Source organism: Mustela nigripes, chromosome 5 (assembly GCF_022355385.1).
Source record: "Mustela nigripes isolate SB6536 chromosome 5, MUSNIG.SB6536, whole genome shotgun sequence".
NCBI lineage: Eukaryota > Metazoa > Chordata > Mammalia > Carnivora > Mustelidae > Mustela > Mustela nigripes.
The window spans coordinates 144,608,449-144,628,495 of NC_081561.1; the positions used below are offsets into that span (position 1 = coordinate 144,608,449).

Genomic DNA, 20,047 nt, shown 5'->3' on the forward strand with positions numbered 1-20,047 from the left:
GTCAAGAACCTGGTTGTCCGGGTGACAGTTGAAGCTCCTGGAGGATCCCCCAGGTCCAGCTGAGTCTTGCTTTGTTCGGTTCACTGCCTCGCTTCTAGAATAATCCTAAGTCAGTGGGTTTTTTCCCTTGAGTATGGTGAACAGGTGAGCACAGAGTCACAGTGACTGGTCACATGCTGAGTCTCCTTGTTCCGCTAACACGTCGTCCTGCGGCTGCGTCAGTCCGATCTCTGCCTCCGTCTTCACGCTGCCTCTTCCTCTTCGGTGTGTGTCACATTTCATCTCTGCTTCCGTCTTATGAGGACACTTGTGATTGGAAGTAGGGCCTCCTGAATAATCCAGGCTTATCTCCCTTTGTCAGGATCCTTAATCATATTTGCAAAGAGTCTTTTTCTTTACAAAGTAACATTCTCAGCTTCCAGGAATTAGGACTTCCTCAGACCGTGATTCAGTCTGCTGTACCGTCTATATGATTTCAAGCAAATCACTTAGTCTCTCTAAATTCAATTTTCTTATCAATTAAATGTGTGCATTGAAAGTATCTATTTCATAGGGTTGCTTGAGGCTCACATGACATAATTTACATAAAGCAATTAGCATCGTGCTTGGCAGAAAAAATAAATTTCAAATCAACAGTAGCTCTTGTGTTTTTCTATGCAAAGATGTCAGTATCTTTCCATCACTTTTTGTCTAAATCTCTTAGTCTTGAAATACGGTATGTCCATTATCTGGCCCCAACAATTTTTCTGACCTTGCCTTTTACGGATTTCTTTGTAGAGCTTCTGTTCTAGTGAGATTTGATTCTAACTAGCTCCTCTGCCTAGTTTCCCTGCTCCTCTTCTCTGTGCCGCTGTTCTCTTCTTCTCCTCTCTCTGAGACTTTATCCTTTCTCTTGTCTTGTCCAAGATACTGTCTGTCCTGCGAGGACCGGGTCAGTTACATTGGCTTCATGGAAGCTTCCCCAGCCAAACTAATCCAGGGGAGTCACTCCCTTTCGGGACTGCCAGTGCTACTCTCAGAAGGCTTTATCAACTCCTACTATGACGGCTGGACACTTACACCTTGCTGCATACAAACGCATGCTAGGTGCCAAGTGCGATGGAGAAAACAAAAAGGGAGAGAATTGAAGGAAGTCATATCTGGGCTCGAAGACTAGATTCACATCTTATCCCTTAGACCAGAAACAGAGTAGAAATACTCTGGCAGTGAATGGGCCTAAAGCTGCAGGCCTCCTGAGACTCCACTCCAGAGCACACAGTGGTGGCTGAGAGCCTGGCTTCTGCGTGATCCTAAGTAATAATAACAGTCTCCCTGTAGGATGGAGATCAGGATGAGGCTCAATGTTCAGAGGCTGGACTGGAAGATTTTGCTACTAAAATCTGCTGCCAACCGCTGTCTGGGATGGTTGGGACCCAAGGCATTGGGTAAAGATAACTTGTAGACAGAGTGGATTACAGACTGAGAAAGAATGAGATAAATGGGGAAAAAAAAAAAAAACTTTCCACTTAAAATAAGCAGAGGGATGCCTGGGTGGCTTAGTTGGTTAAGATCAGGTCATGATCCCAGGGTCCTGGGATCAAGTCCCACATCGGGCTCCTTGCTCAGCATGGAGCCTGCTTCTCTCTCTGCCTCTGCCTGCTTGTGCTCTCTCTCTCTCTCTCTCTGACAAATAAGTAAATAAAATCTTTAAGAAAAAAATAAGCCAAAAGATAAAAATTCATTAACACATGAAGACATCAAATGCTAAGAAAAATAGCCAACAAAACAAACAACTAAAACATGTACCGTTCCAGACTATACTAAATTTATATAATAGTAAAGAGGAACTAGAATATGTTCTGGATGAATGAAGAAATAAGACAATCAGACAAAAAAATAGGAAGAAGCTATTTTTAAAAAGAATAGAAAAGCTGAAACAAGAACAGTGAGATATAAAGAAGCACAAATTATCAACTTTGGCTAAGTAAAATGCAAAACCTCAGAGCATTGATGAACTTTAAACCAGAACATTGAAGGAGAGATTAGCAAGTTGAGATCTATTACTCGATTAGGAAATGGACCCCAAATAGGAGAGACTAAATACATAACTTCCACCTAGGCACATCATGCATAAAAACCGGGCAACTTCACAGAAAACCAGAAAATATGTAGGGCAAACAGAGAGAAAGGCTGGATCGCTGCAGAGTAACAGTTGGGTTGACAGTGGAATACCAGCTGTACAAGATGCATGACAATGAGTCAGTGTCTCAAACTTGCCAAGAAAAAATAAATGTGACCACCTAAAATTTTATACACAACTGAAATATCATTCAAGAGTGAGGGGGAAATAAAGATATACAAAGACTCAAAGAGTTTCCAAATCTACTCAACTCTAGGTAAAGTGCTGTTTAAGTAAGTACATCAGCAACAATAAACCCAAAGCTGAGACTGGGAGACCAGATCTAATGGCAAGTCCTCAAACTGACAAAATGCTAGTAAAATTCAGTAACTGGTGACTGCTTTAAGAAAATGTTAAAAAAAAAAAAAAAAAAAAAAACCTAGACTAAAATTCTAGTCAACAATGGCAGTATACTAGAGTTTTCGATGCTCAACTAAAGCTTTGTTTTATTTGGGAGAAGGATAAAAATACTGAATCTGGATTTTTCATACATCAAACCATGCTGAAAGATTTGCAAAAAAGATGGAGATAGAAAATGTGTGTCCCAGGCAAATATTAAGCTAAAGAAAACTTATGTGGCAATAGACTATCAGACCAAAGATAACATGAGTAGAGAAAGGAGAGACATATGATAGTAATAAGCAGAAGCTACCAAAGTGACATAAAAATTAAGATCTCATATTGACCTCACAACATAATCTGAACTGTAAGGAGTGAAAGTTAACAGAATTACAAGAAAACTTGACAAATTCATTAAGTAGGAGGTCATACTCCTAACAAACTAACAATAGTTTAAATAGACAAAATAATAATAATAATAATAATATTGAAGACACAGGGGTTTTTAAATTTTTTATTATTAAGTTTTTTGTCTTCATTCCAGTATAATTAGTAGTATTGTATTACTTTCACGTGTACAATATAGTGACTAGACAATTCTGTACATTAGTCAGGGCTCATCAGAATAAGTGCCTTTTAATCCCCATGATCTATTTCCCCCATTCCTCCACCACCCTCCCCTCCGGTGACCATTAGTTTGTTCTCTATAGTTAAGTCTGTTTCTTTGTTTCTCTTTCTCTGTCTCTCTTTGCTCATGTGTTTTGTTTCTCAAATTCCACACGTGAATGAAATCATATGGTATTTGTCTTTCTTTGAGTTATTTCATACACACACACACACACACACTACATTTTCTTTATAAAGTATGGAGATTCCTCAAAAAGTCCTGTAGCAAGAGTCATTCCATCCAATATATATTCCCGCATCCACCTTCTTTATCAATTCATCTGTCAGTGGACACTTGGGCTGCTTCCATAAATTGGCTATTGTAAATAATGCTGCTATAAGCACAGGGGTGCATGTACCCCTTTGAATTAATGTTTTTATATCTTGGAAGGTTAATACCCAGTAGTGCAAGTACTAGATCATAGGGTGGTTCTATCTTTAACTTTTTGAGGAACCTCCATACTGTTTTCCAGAGTGTCTACACCAGATTGCATTCATACCAACAGTGCAAAAGGGTTCCTTTTTCTTCACATCCTTGCCAACACTTGTTTCTTGTGTTTTTGATTTTAGCCATTCTACCAGGTATAAGGTGATATCTCATTGAAGTTTTGATCTGCATTTCCCTGATGATGAGTGATGTTGAGCATCATTTCATGTGCCTGTTGACCATCTGGATGTCTTTTCTGGGGAATGTATTTTTATGTTTTCTGCCCACTTTTTAGTTGAATTACTTGTTTTTTGGGTGTTGAGTTGTATCAGTTCTTTTTTTTTCTTTTTGAAAGACTTTATTCATTTATTTATTTGACAGACAGAGATCACAAGTAGGCAGAGAGGCAGGCAGAGAGAGGAGGAAGAGGCTCCCCGCTGAGCAGAGAGCCTGATGTGGGGCTTGATCCAAGGACCCTGAGACCGTGACATGAGCTGAAGACAGAGGCTTAATCCACTGAGCCACCCAGGTACCCCAAGTTGTATCAGCTCTTTATGTATTTTGGATACTAGCCTTTTATCATATATGCAGATATCTTCTCCCATTCCGTAGGTTGCGTTTTAGCTTTGTTGATTGTTTCCTTTGCTGTGCAGAAGCTTTTTATTTTTATGTAGCCCTAATAGTTTATTTTATTTCCCTTGCTTCCAGGAGACTTATCTTAAAAATGTTAGGGCCAATGTCAGAGAAATTACTGCCTGTGCTCTCTTCTAGGACTTTTATGGCTTTCGGTCTCATTTTTAGGTCTTTAATCCCTTTTGAGTTTATTTTTCTGAATGGTGCAAGAAAATGTCTGGTTTCACTGTTTTTTATATAGCTGTTCAGTTTTCCCAACACTATTTGTTGGAAGAGACTGTCTTTTTCCATTGTATATTCTTTCCTCCTTTTTTGAAGGTAAATTGATGATGTAATTGTGGGTTTATGTAGGTTGTTCTAAGCATCAAAATTAAAAGGTTAGTTTTGATCAGATCTCTACACCCAACAGACAGAAAATATACATTCTTCTCTAGGACTCCTAGAACATCTACAACATTGATCATGAAGAATATTAAAATCTCAACAAATTCTAAAGAAGCTATATTATTTAAGCCAATTTTGTAGGTATAATACAACTAAAAAGATAGTGGTATAAATGAATTCATAAATTAAAGCTAAAGAGATTGAAAATAAATGTAAGCTTTTCAGGTTAAGAATCAGAAGAAGAATGGAGTAATCCCAACAAAAACAGAAAGAAGGAAATAAATAAAATAGCAAAGATTAATGAAGTTGATATCAAAGAAACAGACAATGTGCAAAGCCAAAACCTAGTTCTTTGAAATGGCTAATAAAATAGACAAATTTTCAGCATGAGGGCACAGGAAAAAAGGTATAAATAAATAATAATGGGAATAAAAAAGGGAGTGTAACAGATATTTTGTCATAAATATGTTCTAAACAAATTATGCTAATTATTTGAAATGTAATTGGGATAATCTATTAGAAAAACATAAATTACCAAAATCAGAAACCCCTAATAAATCAATAGACATTAAAGAGACTCAAGGTCATCAAAAGCTAACCCCCCACCATAAGAGTAAAAACATAACCCAGCCCACTGTACAATTTCTTCTAAATTTTCAAAGATTATCCCTTTTTCTCATACAAACTATTCCAGAGAATCAAGAAACATGGAATCAAGAAAATGGAATGACTCTTGATGAAGGACTGGAGTGGTTGGTTCAAGACAGAAAATTGCAGACCAGTCTTTATGTACAAATATAAATGCAAAAATCCTCAATAACATATCATTAAGTCAAAAAATTAATAATGCACCACAGTAAAATAGGGTTATCCTTAGAACAGAAGTCTGGTTCACTATTGGAATATTTATTACTACAACTTAATATAATAACTAAAAGAAGAAATTATTTTAACATGTAGCAAAAATATTTGTTTGATATGTCTGATATGATGTTTTGAGAACGATACTTCTATAGTGTTTTTCCCATAAAAACATAGACCCGTTCATGATGAGAAAACCATTGGATAAATCTAAATTGAGGAAATTCTGCCAAATATCTGATCAATTCAGATGATGAAAAACAAGGAAAGACTAAAAATCTGTCTCAGGGCCAAGGAGACTTTGGAGACAGTGATGACTCAAGTCAATGTTGTGTCCTGATCGGATCCTCCAATACCGTGAGGACGTTCATGGGCAAACTGGTGGTACGCAAATAAAATCTAGAACAAAGTCAGTAGTAATGGATCAGTGTTGACTTCTTAGTTTTGACATACATAAGATGGTAATGTAAGAAGTTCACCATCGGGGAAACTGGCTGGGAACTGTCTGTACTATCTTTGCAATTTCCCTGTACATCTAAAATTATTCCAAAATTAAAAAGTTTATTTAAAGGGGGGGGGTGGAAAACCTCGACACCTACTCATGATGAAAAGTCTTTGCAAACCAGGAAGAGAAAGGAGGTTCCTTGCTTTGGTATAGCAGCTGCACCGCCCCCCCACATGCCCTCACCAGCCTGAGAGCTGTGGGCAGTCACAGAAGGTGCCCCCAGCAGCACACCCACCTGTAGAGGGAGAACTGGGGCTGAGCTATGGTGCAGGAACTGAAGAGGTGGGGGGTGAGGGGGGGTGAGGTGGGGGCAGAGTGATGGGATCCTACCCGAGAGACAAAAGGGGAGGAGCCAACAAGTGCCCTCTGCATGCAAGGGTGAGGGAGACGGAGGAGAGTGCCATGCCCCCAGGCACCTGGGAAGCACAAGGCAGAGATTCCCAGAGGAGAGGAAGGAATGGCCAGAGGGCAGGCTGAGGCTGGCTGAGGACTGAGATTTGTGAGTGGACATGTCTAGAAAGTAATTGCATTTTGTTTTTTTTTTTTTAGAAAAGAAGCTTTTAAATCTTTTTATTGATCATGCGTTCCATCAGTTAAATAAAATCTATGCATGAAAAATAAACACACAACACACATATATAATATGTATTATATAATACGTACATTAATGTGATAACAGAATAGGAATAGATAATGTCAGATGTAATACGTATTATAATATGTAGGTTTCTGAACTAGCGTTTGCATAATAAAAATACAAAAAATAAAAGTGGTAAAGGATGATTCAAAAGAAAATATGAATGTAAATATTTTTCTTCCTGCACCTTGTTGGTTGAGGCAATAAGATCAGGTACACATTTAACGTCTGAGGAGTTGGTCTGGCAGAAGTGCAAAGAGGGGGTCCTTGCTCACCTCCCCCCCCCCCTCCCCTCAGCATCCTGCTAAGGTTGAAAGGTAATCCATGCTTCCTATCAGCTCTGAGCTTTACTGCTCTTGATGCTCTACCTCAGCGGTTTCTGGCTTGGTGACCCCTGGCCCTCCCCACCTTCTAGGAGAAAAATTCATAAAAAGAACCCAGAATCCAGAGTCTGAAGGTCTGCATTTGAGTCTGGTCTTCATCTGTTTTACTGTATGATCTGAGATAAATTACTCTACATTCTGAGCCTTGGCCTTCTAATCCATGAACTGGAGATTATGTACTTTTCAGGCATGTGTGTTAAATATATATAATATTATTATATAATTTAAATATCACATGTATATGATACATATTTTTTACATACAGAGTTTATGTGATTATATATTAAGGACTAAATGCAGCACTGTGTTTGAAAGTGATCTGTGAGCTAAAATTAACATTTCTTCCGACGCCAGGAGCTAGACCGGCATTCTCTGTGGTTGCTTCCGTAGAACAGTTTTAGCTGCGCAGTCTACATTCTGTCTGCACTTCCACGGACACCGCGTGTCCCTGCCTTGGGCCTGGAAGCAGCACTGACTGACTTTTCACGGTCATTAGGTTGGTTACCTTTTCCTGTCCAATCTAGAGCACTAGTTTTTAACTAGGAGAGACTTTTCCCTCCCAGAGCACACTCAGAGGTGCCTGGAGAGATTGTTTTGTTGCTGCACATGAGGGCAGAGGGACAGCAGCGGTGTGTAGAGGGCAGAGACCAGAGATGGGGCTGCACATCTCACAATGCCCAGGACAGTCACACAACAGGGAATTTAAAGTGTCGATAGCGCCCGAGCTGGCACCCTTCCTGGAACTGTCCATCCATCTTCCGAATCTGTGCTCCCAAAAAGAACGTGAACGTGCATGGGTGGGATGCAGGAAGACACTGACGGGGTCAAGGGCATGGTGGTTTGGTCTCCGTTAGAGGTCACTTGCCGGCACTGGCACGAGACCCGGGCCTGGCCCTGGGCGCTGCGTGCTGGGATCCTGACCACTGCCGTCGGCGAGGCTGGGCAAGGTGCGGGAGGAGGAGGACCCCGTGTGCTCTGCCTTCACCTAGCGGCGTTACCATTCGGATGTGCGTGACTCCTCTGTCGGCGAAAACCTTGTAATCACTGAATTTCAATCTCTCATAAATAACAGTAACATTTTACTGCTTTTCCTTCCTCTTTTTTTTCCCCTCCCTTCTGTTTAGTTCTCTGACTCTTCAAACACGCGGATATTCTGACATTTCCGTGAAGTCAGAAAACCCCTCTCCGCCAGGTCTTGCTTCTCAGGTTCTTCTCCGTCTTCCTTTCACAAATCCGCGCGGAGCGCTCCTCTGCGACCAGGAGATCTTCTCCACGGCTTCGACCTCATTGCTGCAATCCCGAGGCGCGGTCCTTGCCACGGTTTCCTGACCACGGCAGAATCACCCGTTACCAGAGGCAATGGGATACCTTCATTCCTGCCCTCGGCCACTTCCCCGATGCATTCGTTGATTTTCCAAAGCAGAAAGTTAGCTGATCATCAGAATTGTAAATTATTCAGTCTAATGGCATGGAAATTAATAAAGCAAAGTCGTGAGACGACCATCTGTTTCAAAGTTATCTACTTGTAGATGTTTATCAAGCTAAGAAACTCACCATATGTGTAACATATTGTCTGAAGAAAAGGAAATCTCAACTTCTTTCTGGAAAATCCTGACCTTGTACATTATGTTTTCCTGCATCATGTTAGGGCAACTTCTCTAGTCACAGGTGAATCCGAGAGTTGCTTCCCCCTCTCTCTCTGTTCGTTTTTCGTAATAGGAAGTCTGAATGAATTCTGTTTGCATAAGGTGTTCAGCCTCATTCTACAAAAGGTCTGAAAACATCTTTTAAGTCCAATCTGTTCTTGTGTTTGCCTTAGACTAACCTGTTTTTAAAATGCCTCTTCAGAAATGATACACTTGAATTTTTCTCATCGTGGCTTCTGTCCAAACATGTCACATTGCTTTGGAGATAATATTCCATTCATTTTCACAATATTCCTCTGAAAATGTAGACAATATTATGCCACCTTGCATGTGGTCAAACTACAGCATTGGGGGGGGGGGGGGAGTGTGATTAACTCTCTCCCCTGCTGTCAGCCCCTGGGATGTAATTCTGTTCTGAACATCATTTGCACGTAGCTGAATACCCCTTACGAAGTTCCCTCTCCACTCCCGAGATAATTCCGGGAGCGCATCTTGTCTTCCTTCATTTGCCTGTAGGTTTTTGTATCCGGGTTTGATCCGTGTGAGTTCACATACTGAACTCAGCCCAGTTCAATGCTTGGAATTATAAGAGTGTTTAAGACTCAAATAAAAGGAAGGGCTATGAGCATTACAGATGGGCGCAGTGTGTGACATATTATTTAAGCACACCTATATATTTCTTGAATAAAGAAAAATGAAAATTTGGCACTTTACAGGATAATAGCGGTATATTTGTTTTCCCACGCCTTGCTTATTTTTCCTCATGACAGTCTCATTGTATAGACGGGGTTGATGCTCCCGAAGCAGAGATGAGCAAACTGAGACTCGGAGAGCTTTGGTCGCTCTCCGGGTATCTGTTATCTGTAGGGACAGACACGGGGGTCATTCAGCAGTCGTTCCCACTGTCTCGGAATTCCTTCTTTCCTCTTCCCACTGCAACGTCTTCCCTAAAACTCTACTAACCAACCTTCTTCCATGTCCGCTCCCCGAGGCTTCAGATATCTCATTTCCCTAAGACTCAGCTTTTATCACATTTCTCCCCCCGTACCTGAAAATCATCCGTGGGTACCGGCTGTCCCTGTGAGGTCATGAATATAATGGGTGCCTGCCTCCCAGTTCCTGACCTGGAGCTTCTAAGACCTTGGAATGTCCTGGGGATAGGAGAGCCTTTGGCCACAATGAGGCTATTCTTGGTGGGCTCCTGAGAAGCCTCAGGATGGGGACCAAGAAGCTTGCAACTTCCAGGCCCACAACCCCACCCCGCAGCCCCCCACCCGGTGTCCCGAGGGAAGACAGCGGTAGAGGAATCACCTCTGTTCGGTTCCGCTGGACTTGGGAGGGTGCCTGACAGACATCATGAGCCCTGTGGCTATTTTTCTTGATTTTATTGCGTTATCTAGTTCATGTAAAATGGTACACTACGCCCAGATCCAGTGCGGATTTGGCATTAGCGAGCGGACCCCGAGCGCCGGATCGCGTGCGGCCGGGTCGCGCCGTCGCAGCCTGGTCCGCTCTGGGGCCGCGACCCGACGTCTCCGGCCGGAGGCCGCGCCCGAGCGCAGCGCCTGGGCTGGGGCCCAGCAGTTCCCGGAGAGCGGGCCGGGGGCAGCCCCAAAGCCACACGCTCCTCGGAAGGTCCGAAGGGCCCCACACCGCAGCCGCGGACCCAGGCGACGGCCGGACCCGGACGGTCAGTTCCAGGGCGCCGCGGCGCTTGGGAAGCGGCCGGTTCCCCGGACTCGTCCGTCGGGCGCCCGCGCACGTGCCGCGCCCCGCAGAGCCCCGAAGGCCGCCGGACGCGGACGCCGCCGGACCCCGCGCCCCGGGCCGGACCCCGCGCCCCGGGCCGGACCCCGCGCCCCGGGCCGGACCCGATCTCGCCGCCCCGGCCGGGGAGTCCGGAGCCGCCGGCGGAGGCTGACGGGTTCGCGCCAAACCCGCGGCCGCTGCGCCCGTCTCGGGGGCGGCGCCGGGTCTCGCGGAGGCGACCGAGGGTCCGCGGCGAGTCCGCGCCGGAGCAGCGTCGCCGACGCCCCCGGGGAACCGCAGGCCGCGCGGGAGGAGCCGCGGGCCGGGGCCGGAGCGGCTCTGGGGGGAGCCCCCGGGGGCCCCGCCGGCCGCTCGCTGCTGGCGCCCGCGGCCCCCGCGTCTCCGGGGAATCCGAGGGGAAACGCCGCGAAGCCTCCCCTGCTTCTCCCGCCCCGGCCGCTCCCTCCCGGGCACCGCCGGCTCCTGCCGCCGCGTCTCTCCCGCCGCCACCTGCACGCTCTCCGGGGGCGCCGCGCGGAGGCCGCCGGCTCTGCCCTCCCGGCCCCTCGACGTCCGCCGACGCCCACCGCGGCTCGGGCTCCCGTCGCCGCTGCCTGCGGCCTCGGCCCCTCCGGCCGCCCCCGCCCTCCTGCGTCCCCCGGCGGGTCCCCCCGCCCCAGCCTGCCCCCCGCAGTCACGTCCACCCAACAGCTGATGACACCCAGACCCACCGGACTTCTAGAAGATTCCACACCTCCCGCCGGCCTGCGGTGTCCCCCTCCTGTGTTCCCACCCGGGACCCGCAGTTACCGGGAAACTCGGCCTCGTTCCCGTCTCTCCGGACGGGGCAGGGCCGTCAGAATCTGCCCTCCCGGGACTCCCCGCTCTCCGGGTCACAAAATTTTAAGTTGTGAAGTTTATCATTTCTGCTGAGTCTTTCCAGTTGCACCTCAGTTCAGTCCCTCACTGTCACCGGCCTGTCTCGGTGCTTTTCTACCTGGATTTCCTGCTCCTGGCCTTTGCCTCTCTGGCCCATGCCCGGCCCCACACGCTGACCAGGACAGTGGCCTTCAAGCCACTCCGGTCCCCAGGCTTCCCCACTATCCGGTAGCGCTGCAGGCGCACCGCCTCTTTGCAACACTGGACGCATTGCTCAATCGCTCCGTGCCTCAGTTTACCGCTATACAACGGGACCGGCAGTAGTAACTACCTCCCGGGGTTGTTGGGAGGATTAAGTAAATTAACCTCCGCCCTGCCTGAGGACATGCCCCAGGAGCTGAGTCAGAGCTAGACCTGAGTCCGGGCCAGCACGGTGGCCAGTCCTTAGTGCGACATGCGTGTCACCATCTGGCGCCTATCCTTGCCATCCTGTCGTCCCTCTGTAGCCCTGGCGCTTACTGCAACAGGCATACTTCAAGGGCAGCTCAATGTCACCTTCAAGGAGAATCCCTTCTCTCCTCCCAGGAAGGAACTAGCAGAACTATTTGCTCTGTCCGTGATCCTATTAAGCACTTCGGTCATGGTTTTAATGCGACACAAACAGTATGTTCCCATTCCTTCTGCTTGGCAGTGGCCTCCGTGACTGTGGGACTCTGGACGCCGCCATCTTAAAATTCCATCACCCTTTAATTCCTTCGCCCAGTAAATGGTATGCAGTGGCTCATAAATAAATATTGGATGAGTTAATTTTCTAAATTGTAAATTTAGTGAAAAGCGAGGCCGAGGATGATGTTTTGTGCTGGGTTTGGATTATATTGGTATTTGACTGAGGGTGTCTGTTCTGCCCTGAAACTTCAAAACAGGTTTCAGAGCTTTTCTTAAAACAATGACTTTAAAAGTAAAATATCTTTTAAGAGATTTGGATGTATCACATTGTTTTACTTTCTATAAGAAAGCTTCAGTAGGTAATATTCATATTTTTAAAAAAAAAAATTTTGGCATCCCAAAAAAGACATGAAAACTGAAAAATGCTCACTTGGCTTTAACATAACTGCAATTTGATAAATATTTTGGATGTTTATTTGCAAAAGAATATAAAGAATCTTTATTTTAAAGACTTGTTTGGTGGAGCTGAAATATCACCATTGTACTCTGCTAGAATGAAACATTTATTGTCCTGGGTGGTTTTTTGCGGTTTTCTTTCCTTTTTTTTTAATCACTTGCTCTTTAGACTGTTGTTTAAATCTTTTTTTTTTTTTTTAATGTGTTACCAAGGAGAAAATGTGATAGCAAATTCCATACTGTAGAATGGTATGCCCACCCCGCCTCCCTCCCCACCAACACACACATAATGATGTCTGAGTATGTTCTGATCCATATCCACCGGGTTTTGTTCCAAGCCTGAAAAAGACAGCCTCCCACTGAGCAAATCAGCCCTCCAGAGGATGTCTTTTTCTTTGGTGTTCCTGTAAATTAGCACATATCTGTGCTGTGTTGTATGGTATTTCAGAGAGGCATTTTTATTATTTTTCTAAATAGGGAAATGTACAGAAGGTATGTGTTCTTATGGCAGACACAATTCTTTCTCCTCTGTTTAAGTCAGCATTGGTGGGCATGGATTCAGTCCCACGAATGACCTGATTTGGAAAATCATGAATGTGATTTGAGTCTGCCCACAAAACCTCACCCTTTGGTCTGAGAAAAATGATGTACATAGCCTTAATTTTTTTAGGCATGTAGATATTCAAAACTCTAACTCCAGGGTGAAGTATGAGATGAAATCGATGTCTTGGAAGTCTGCAGAGAGGTCATCTGACAATATTCTTATAAACACTTAGAGAGTCATTTATACTTTTGAGCCCTTAAAATCTATGCCCAAATATTTCTTCTAAAATTAGCTGTTTTTCTTCTGCCTTTAATTTCGGTTTGTTTGGTTTAATGATAGCTACTGAACGTAAATGCCCTTTACGATGGCACTTTCCAGCTGTGCGCAGAACTTTATATTTAAGTACCAATTTGTGAGGAAAGAATGCTTCCAGCTCAGTTGTCATCAGCATTAGAGGTTTTTAGCAATTGCCAATTATTTTCCTAAATTACCTATTTTAATTAAGTAAAATATTGTGAATTTAAGATTATGAAATGCTCAACTATTATTTCATCTCTAACTAATTAGTGAAAGAAAGAGGAAATAATATTTGGTGACAGTAAGTGGCTTTTTATAGAAGAAAACCCTTGTGTGCTTCCAATGCCTTCATTTCAGGAAAGAAGTACAAACTCTTCATGAAACCCCCCCACACAGAGCGTGTTTGCTGGAGCATATCCTCGACTGATCATTTGTCCTAATAAAGAGTGTATGTGCATTAGGACTTGGGAGGCGAGCTCTCTCCCCTCCCTGCCTGTTTGTACCTATGGAGAGCTCAGCAGACGAGAATCAAGTCTAGAATTTCGGGAAGGCCTTGATTCAACTGTGAATACGACGGGATCTGTGGTTTGGTTTTGGAATTTCAATCTCTGACTTAGGGCTGGGCTCACATTCTACTCAGAGGAGAGTAGATTAAGGGCTGTGTGCAGACCGAGGAAAATTGGCTCCCAAACCCATCCGCCCGGCAGCTTACCACGATGTTGGAAGACATCAAAAGCCACTACTAACTGACAGGGGCAACTAACTAGCAGGTGAAAAAACTTACTTTTGTATTTTATATCAGACTAAGATTCCCCCCACCCCCACGGCGCCCGAACTGTCGGGTGGAGGCAGAAGGCACAGGCGCAGCTGTCTTCCTACCCTGCACTCCCGGGGACAGTGCTGAGCTCCGGAGGAGACCGGGGCTAGTCAACCACCCTGCTTGGCTGCTTCAGGGCACAGCCAGAATTCCGCAGTCTAGCGAGCTAATTATGCACTCTTGATGAGATCATTAGAGGACAATAAAGGAAAATGGAAACAATTTGCAATATGTGTGGACAAATTTCCATATAGAATAATTTTTGTTTGTATTTCAGTGTTGGGTAGAAACATTCTATCCTGAGGAAAGGTTGTCTGTTTGTTTTTTATCTTCAGATTGAAACTTACCCTCTACACACCAAGGTATAGTCAAGAGTTATAACTCTTTATGGCCAGCATAGGCAATACTGCGTGTTTGCCTTTCTGATCTAATAACGGTGTGGCACCCCACACAGAAAAAGGGAAAAAACCCGGGAATCCCACCACTGCATTTTCTGAGTGTTTATTTCACCCGCCCATCTGATGCTGGAAACAATTAAATTAGGAGATTTATGCTTTACATGCATTTTTATTAAAATAATATTCTTGGGATGCTGGGCGGCTCCGTTGGTTAAACGTCTGCCTTGGGCTCAGGTGGGGATTCAGGGGTCCTGGGATCGAGTCCTGCATCATGCTCCCTGCTTAGCAGGGAGCCTGCTTCTCCTTCTCCGGCTCTCCCTGCTTGTGTGTGCTTGCTCCCTCTCCACCAAATAAGTAAATAAAATCTAAAAAAAAAAGTTAAAATAAAAATAAATTTAAAATAAAATAAAATACCACTCTCGTTTTGTTTTCCAATGTGTTCAACATGCAATTTTGAGTTATATATTTTAAAACACAGAGATAAATTTATCATTATTTCTAACATAATCATGTTACTTCTTGGAGTTTCTAAAAGAGACATATTTTACATCAGTCTAGAGTCTATGTCACTCAACAGTTTGAAGCATCTAAAATGATACAGGCAAGCCAGGGGCTCCTGGGTGGCTCTGTCAGTTAAGCATCAGACTCTTGATTTCAGCTCAGGTTACAATGTCAGGGTTGTGGGATCAGGCCCCCTGTAGGGCTCTGAGCTCAGCCGGGAGTCTACTGAGATGCGCTCTGCGCTCGCTCGCGCGCTCTCTCTCTCGGCCCCTCCCCCAGAGGACAAGCTCTCTAAATAAATAAATGAAAAATAAATAAAATCTTTAAAAAAAAAATGATACAGGGGCGTCTGGGTGACTCAGTGGGTTGGGCCTCTGCCTTCGGCTCAGGTCATGATCTCAGGGTCCTGGAATCGAGCCCTGCATCGGGCTCTCTGCTCAGCAGGGAGCCTGCTTACCCTCCCCCCCGGCCCGCCTGCCTCTCTGCCTACTTGTGATCTCTCTCTCTCTGTCAAATAAATAAAATCTTTTTAAAAACTAAAACTAAAACTAAATAAATTTAAAAAAATGATACAGGCGAACTGGATGGATGGCTCAATGAAGTACAGTGGAAGCCAATGAAGACAAAGGCAGACTACCGTCTCCAACAGTCATCCTCTTTTAAATACAAAAGAAGAAAGAAAACCAGTTAGATCTAGTATGTGGGGAAGAGATGAGAAAGTATTTGTAAATGAAAACTGAGTACAATTGGGAAAATAGCCAGGTGCTGAGAGCGAGAGGTGCATGGAGTTAATTCTTCCTCCAAATGGGAGTCTTTCAGCTGCAGTATCGACTCTGGAGGATGAAGTTATGAAGGAGGAAAGAAATGATTACCAACGATGGGCAGAAACGGAAAGAAACCAGCTCCTAGGTAGAAGAACTGTGGTGTTTTGCACCCTGTGGGGATGCCTCTCTAAGGGAAGGTGAGCACTGAACAGGAGCTTGACAGCAGAGCATTTTAACACCTTCTCTTCTGCTCATGGATGTCCCAAGATCCCCGGAGAGTTGAGCGGGCTCTGGCAGAGCCGTAGGGAGCGCTCCGCCGATGGAGGTGCCCAAAGCTGTCAACCCCACACAGCCCTGGCGGAACTGGGCTCACAGCACAGCCGCCGCATGAGCCTGGGCTTGCTGGCCAAACAGAAAGGTCAGAGAGAAACCAGGATAAGCACTCCCAGGGTCATTAGCAAATGCTCTTGTAGGTCCTCTGTGCTCATTTGTTCTGCAGGGAACAGGAGAAAAAGTGGTCAGCAACCTAGATGCTTAGGTTAAACACGAGAAAGACCATTTTGACAGCTCAGGGAAATGCTCTTGACAGTTCGTCTTCAAAGGTTATGGACTCTTCCTCGTTTGTAGCATGTGAGACCACGTGAAGTGGACTTCTGGAGGAGGCAGAACAAAGGACCATAAACCATAGCAGGAGAAAAGGCATTTAAAAGTCACACTGGTTTGCTGGAAATCACTTCACTCTGGATCTGGATATTTCTTCTGGGCTTGCAAGATTTAGCAAATTAAAGTATGGGGTGGCCCATTAATCTGAATCTCAGATGAATAACAAGTGACCGTTTTTAGTGTAAGGATATGTTATGCAATGTTTAGGACCTACCTATACTAAAACACTTTTCATTATGTATCTGAAATGTGAAGTTCACTGGGCATCCAGTGTTTTCTCTGGCAGCTGTCTCCCGTGCACGTGATCTGTGTCCTACGGTCCTCTGTGCCACACAGCACAGCTACTGCATCAGTAGATCAAGTCCAAAGTTACCGTCTTTCAAACAGTGAAAGTTACTAGACGTAATCACTAACCCAGTGAGGATAAGTTAAAAAAAAAATCATTGTGAAATTAACACATATATATAAATATAAGTATATATATATGATCATATTAATTTCACAACATTTTTTAAAACTTATCCTCGCTGGGGGTTATTTTATGTATATAATTCTCAATAATGCACAATGACTTACCCTGACCTCGAAAGCTCACACCCCAGACTACTGAACCACTGCCTGCTCTACCTCTCACCTCTAGCTTACATGAAGCTCCCAAATCAACTGGTGGAGAACCTGTTTTCTTAATGTGACTTCCCGGCTTTATAAACTTCAGTGAGAGTCCAAACTGGCATGGAAGACTCTTTCTGATCCTCCTTCCCAAACGTTTCTGCTTCCGTTGCGCTTGACTCCTTCCCTGTGCCAGGAAGTGATCGATTTGGCTAGTGATGAGAAGACATGACTCATATGACAAACGGAAGCATTAGAAGGACAAGAGAGACATCCCATAAGAACGGTGGGCAAGTCCACCTCCAGGGGCCGGGAAGCACTCTCTGGGGGAGACAGTGTTCCGACTGTGCTTTGCCGAATGAGTCAGATCTGGATACGGGAAAAGGGGGAAGGAGAAACGGGGCAGACTAAGGAGCCAGGCCTGGAGATGGCGACGCACTTTTGTGTCATAGAACGCTGAGAGGTCCTGGTCAGCTGACTGTAAGACGATGCCCAGATTCAAGGAGATATTGACCTTTCTGTAATCTAGAGAAACTTTTTGAGTACTGTGGCATAATTAGAGCCATACAATAGGAAAATTTATCTGCCAGCTATTTTAAGCATCAGAAACTAGGAAGTTAATTAAAAATATCTCTGATCTGTGACTTTAAAAATTCATTTTCAATATTACTGTAAATCCACTCAACTGACTCTAAATCCCACGCCAATTCAAAAATCCTTTCTGTTCTGTCCTATCCCCAGTCCACTCCCCTGTTTTTGTCTAAGCGCATTCTCTTATTTCACCTTCTAGCTCAGCCAAGCTTTGTCCACACTCCGCCATTCTGTGGCTTGTCTTCTGCTAGTTCTTTCTATCATTCTTATTCAACCCCTCTCTCTGGAATGTCCTCTCCCTCCTTCATTTCCTGTAGGACCTCCTTCTTGAGCTGGCTGCTCTTTTCCAGGACACTCCTGTGCACTTACTCTTTACACTCTACGAAACCCTCCCATCCACCTGTGAGACGCCCTGGTTTTGTCATTATATCTTGGCTCATGTGGTCTCTCTTCCTCAGGGCTGTCGGCCATTCTTCTGGGTTCAACCGTTGCCCGCAAGCTCATGACTCCAAAATTTCAGTTCCAGATTTCCCCCTAAACCACAGACCTATGTGTCAAACTACCTGTCTTCTCCCAAAGTCTCAAGGGTATTCTAAATCCAATGGGTTTAGCACTAACTTCTCCTCTTCCCCCAAACATGCTCTTCCCCCTATGTTGCCTTCTCCAACAACCCAGTTCACAGATGAACCTGGGAGCCATTTTAAGCTCTTTCTTTCTCTTTTTCTAAAGCATCACCTCTAGTCAGGTTAGTCCCTGTGCTGTCTCTTTACAACCTCCTGCATCCAGCAAATGTCTTCCTTTCTATTGCTACCACCTTGGTCCAGACTGAAGCTCTCTCTCCTGCAATCCTCCTCCAAGCCTCCTGGGCTCGTTTCCTATGGCTACTGTAACAAGTTGACAGTTAAAGAGTCCAAAACCCCACCAGCTTATTGTCTTATGGCTCTAGTTCATCAATCCAACACAGACTACTGGGCTAAAACCAAGGTTTTTGCAAAGCTGCGTTTCTTTCGGGATGCTCTAAGAGAAAATGTTTCTTTTCCTTCTCCAGCTTCTATTTCTGGGCACACAGACCCTTCCTCCATCTACAAAGCCAACAGCATCACATCTTTGTAACTTTTCTTCCTTTGGCATCTTTAATTCTCCTTTTTAAAGGACCATTCTGATATTGATTACATTAGACACGCCCACCTTATCCAGGAGAATCTCCCCATCTCAAGGTCCTTAACTTAAGCAAAAGTTCCTTTTGCCATGTGATATGACATGTCCATGGGTTCTAGGAATTAGGATATGGACATCTTTGTGAGGAAGCCTTACGTTGCCTCCACACTACTACTGGAGTGGTCTTTCTAAAACACATCTCTTACATTACTAACTACTGTACATAACATAAAATCCAAGCTTCCTAGTTGGGTCTACATCTCTGTCCTTTGTCAAGGAACATGGGATATCTAAGAAACTTGATATCTAAGAAACAACCATGATGTTGTATGCCTTTGTACTTTTGCTAGCACTCCTGCAACCAAGAGTGTTCTTCCCTTCTCCCAGCTTCCATGAACATCCTCAAAGCCTTCCCAGATGTACCATTAGAGGTAAAAAAGCACACTCCCTCATTTGGGTCCTTGCCCTACCTATACCTGCTTCTCTCTCGTCACCTCTCCCACTTCCCTGTTTACCTATGGAGCCTCGTCTACCACTTGAAGGCAAGCCCCTGGCGGATGAGGAGGTGGTCTGACTTATGATCACATCCCCAGGACTTCACACAGTGCATTATAAACGACAATTGAGGGAGTGAGTGGATGTGCTGAAGAATGCACAGCACGTATCCTGCTGATGGTGTTCGTGTGTACTCCCAGCCTAACACAAGGATAGTTATCCAGTGGGTTGAGAATATAAATAGTTATGTCTCAGCATAAAAAAAAGGAAGCAAGCTTATTTTTCGCTTTACTACACCACTAGTAAATTCAACCAAACCGTCAGCACTGCCTTTGAGGATGCTATCATCCCTTGTGCTCTGTCCCTCATGGTTGTGGTTCCTTAGTGCCTATTCAAGCCAGCCCTTCCTGAGTGTTGAATAACTACTAAAATTGTCATTAGATGAGAAACGAATGGGGTATAATTTACTGATCATTTGACAATTACTGGCAAACTGAGGCACTCTATTTTTGACATTTCTGTTCGGATCCAGGAACCCTATAGTTCTTGGAAAGGAATGGGGAAAAGACCATTTGTGGGTTCACCTACAAAGCCTAATGGCTATTATCCCTTTAATTTCCCACCATGACCATATGAGGTAGTCATTTTAATGCCATCCCTTTCGTGGGGTGGGGGGCAAACTACTGCTCTGAGAGACTAAGAAATTCACCTAGGTGCTCTGGTAAGTGTAAGAGCCCCAATTGGACCATTGCCAGTGTTTTTCTGCCCCTAGTAAAACGAGGCTGCTCACTGTGTTAAGACCTATACCTGCAGGGAATGAC

The 20,047-nt window shown here is 44.6% G+C and overlaps 1 protein-coding gene across 3 annotated transcripts in view; it reads left to right on the forward strand.

Annotated features, from left to right (window-relative positions):
• PACRG (parkin coregulated) overlaps nt 1–20,047 on the forward strand; it is a 495,970-nt gene that overhangs the window by 338,933 nt on the left and 136,990 nt on the right. Inside the window, exon 5 of one of the 3 annotated variants that reach the window (XM_059401398.1) lies at nt 8,118–8,341. The exons of the other annotated variants lie outside the window; for them this stretch is intronic. Coding sequence (XP_059257381.1) covers nt 8,118–8,125 — 8 coding nt within the window. The 3' untranslated portion in view covers nt 8,126–8,341. Of the gene's footprint in view, nt 1–8,117; nt 8,342–20,047 lie in introns of those variants that run through there. 3 annotated transcript variants of the gene reach the window in all.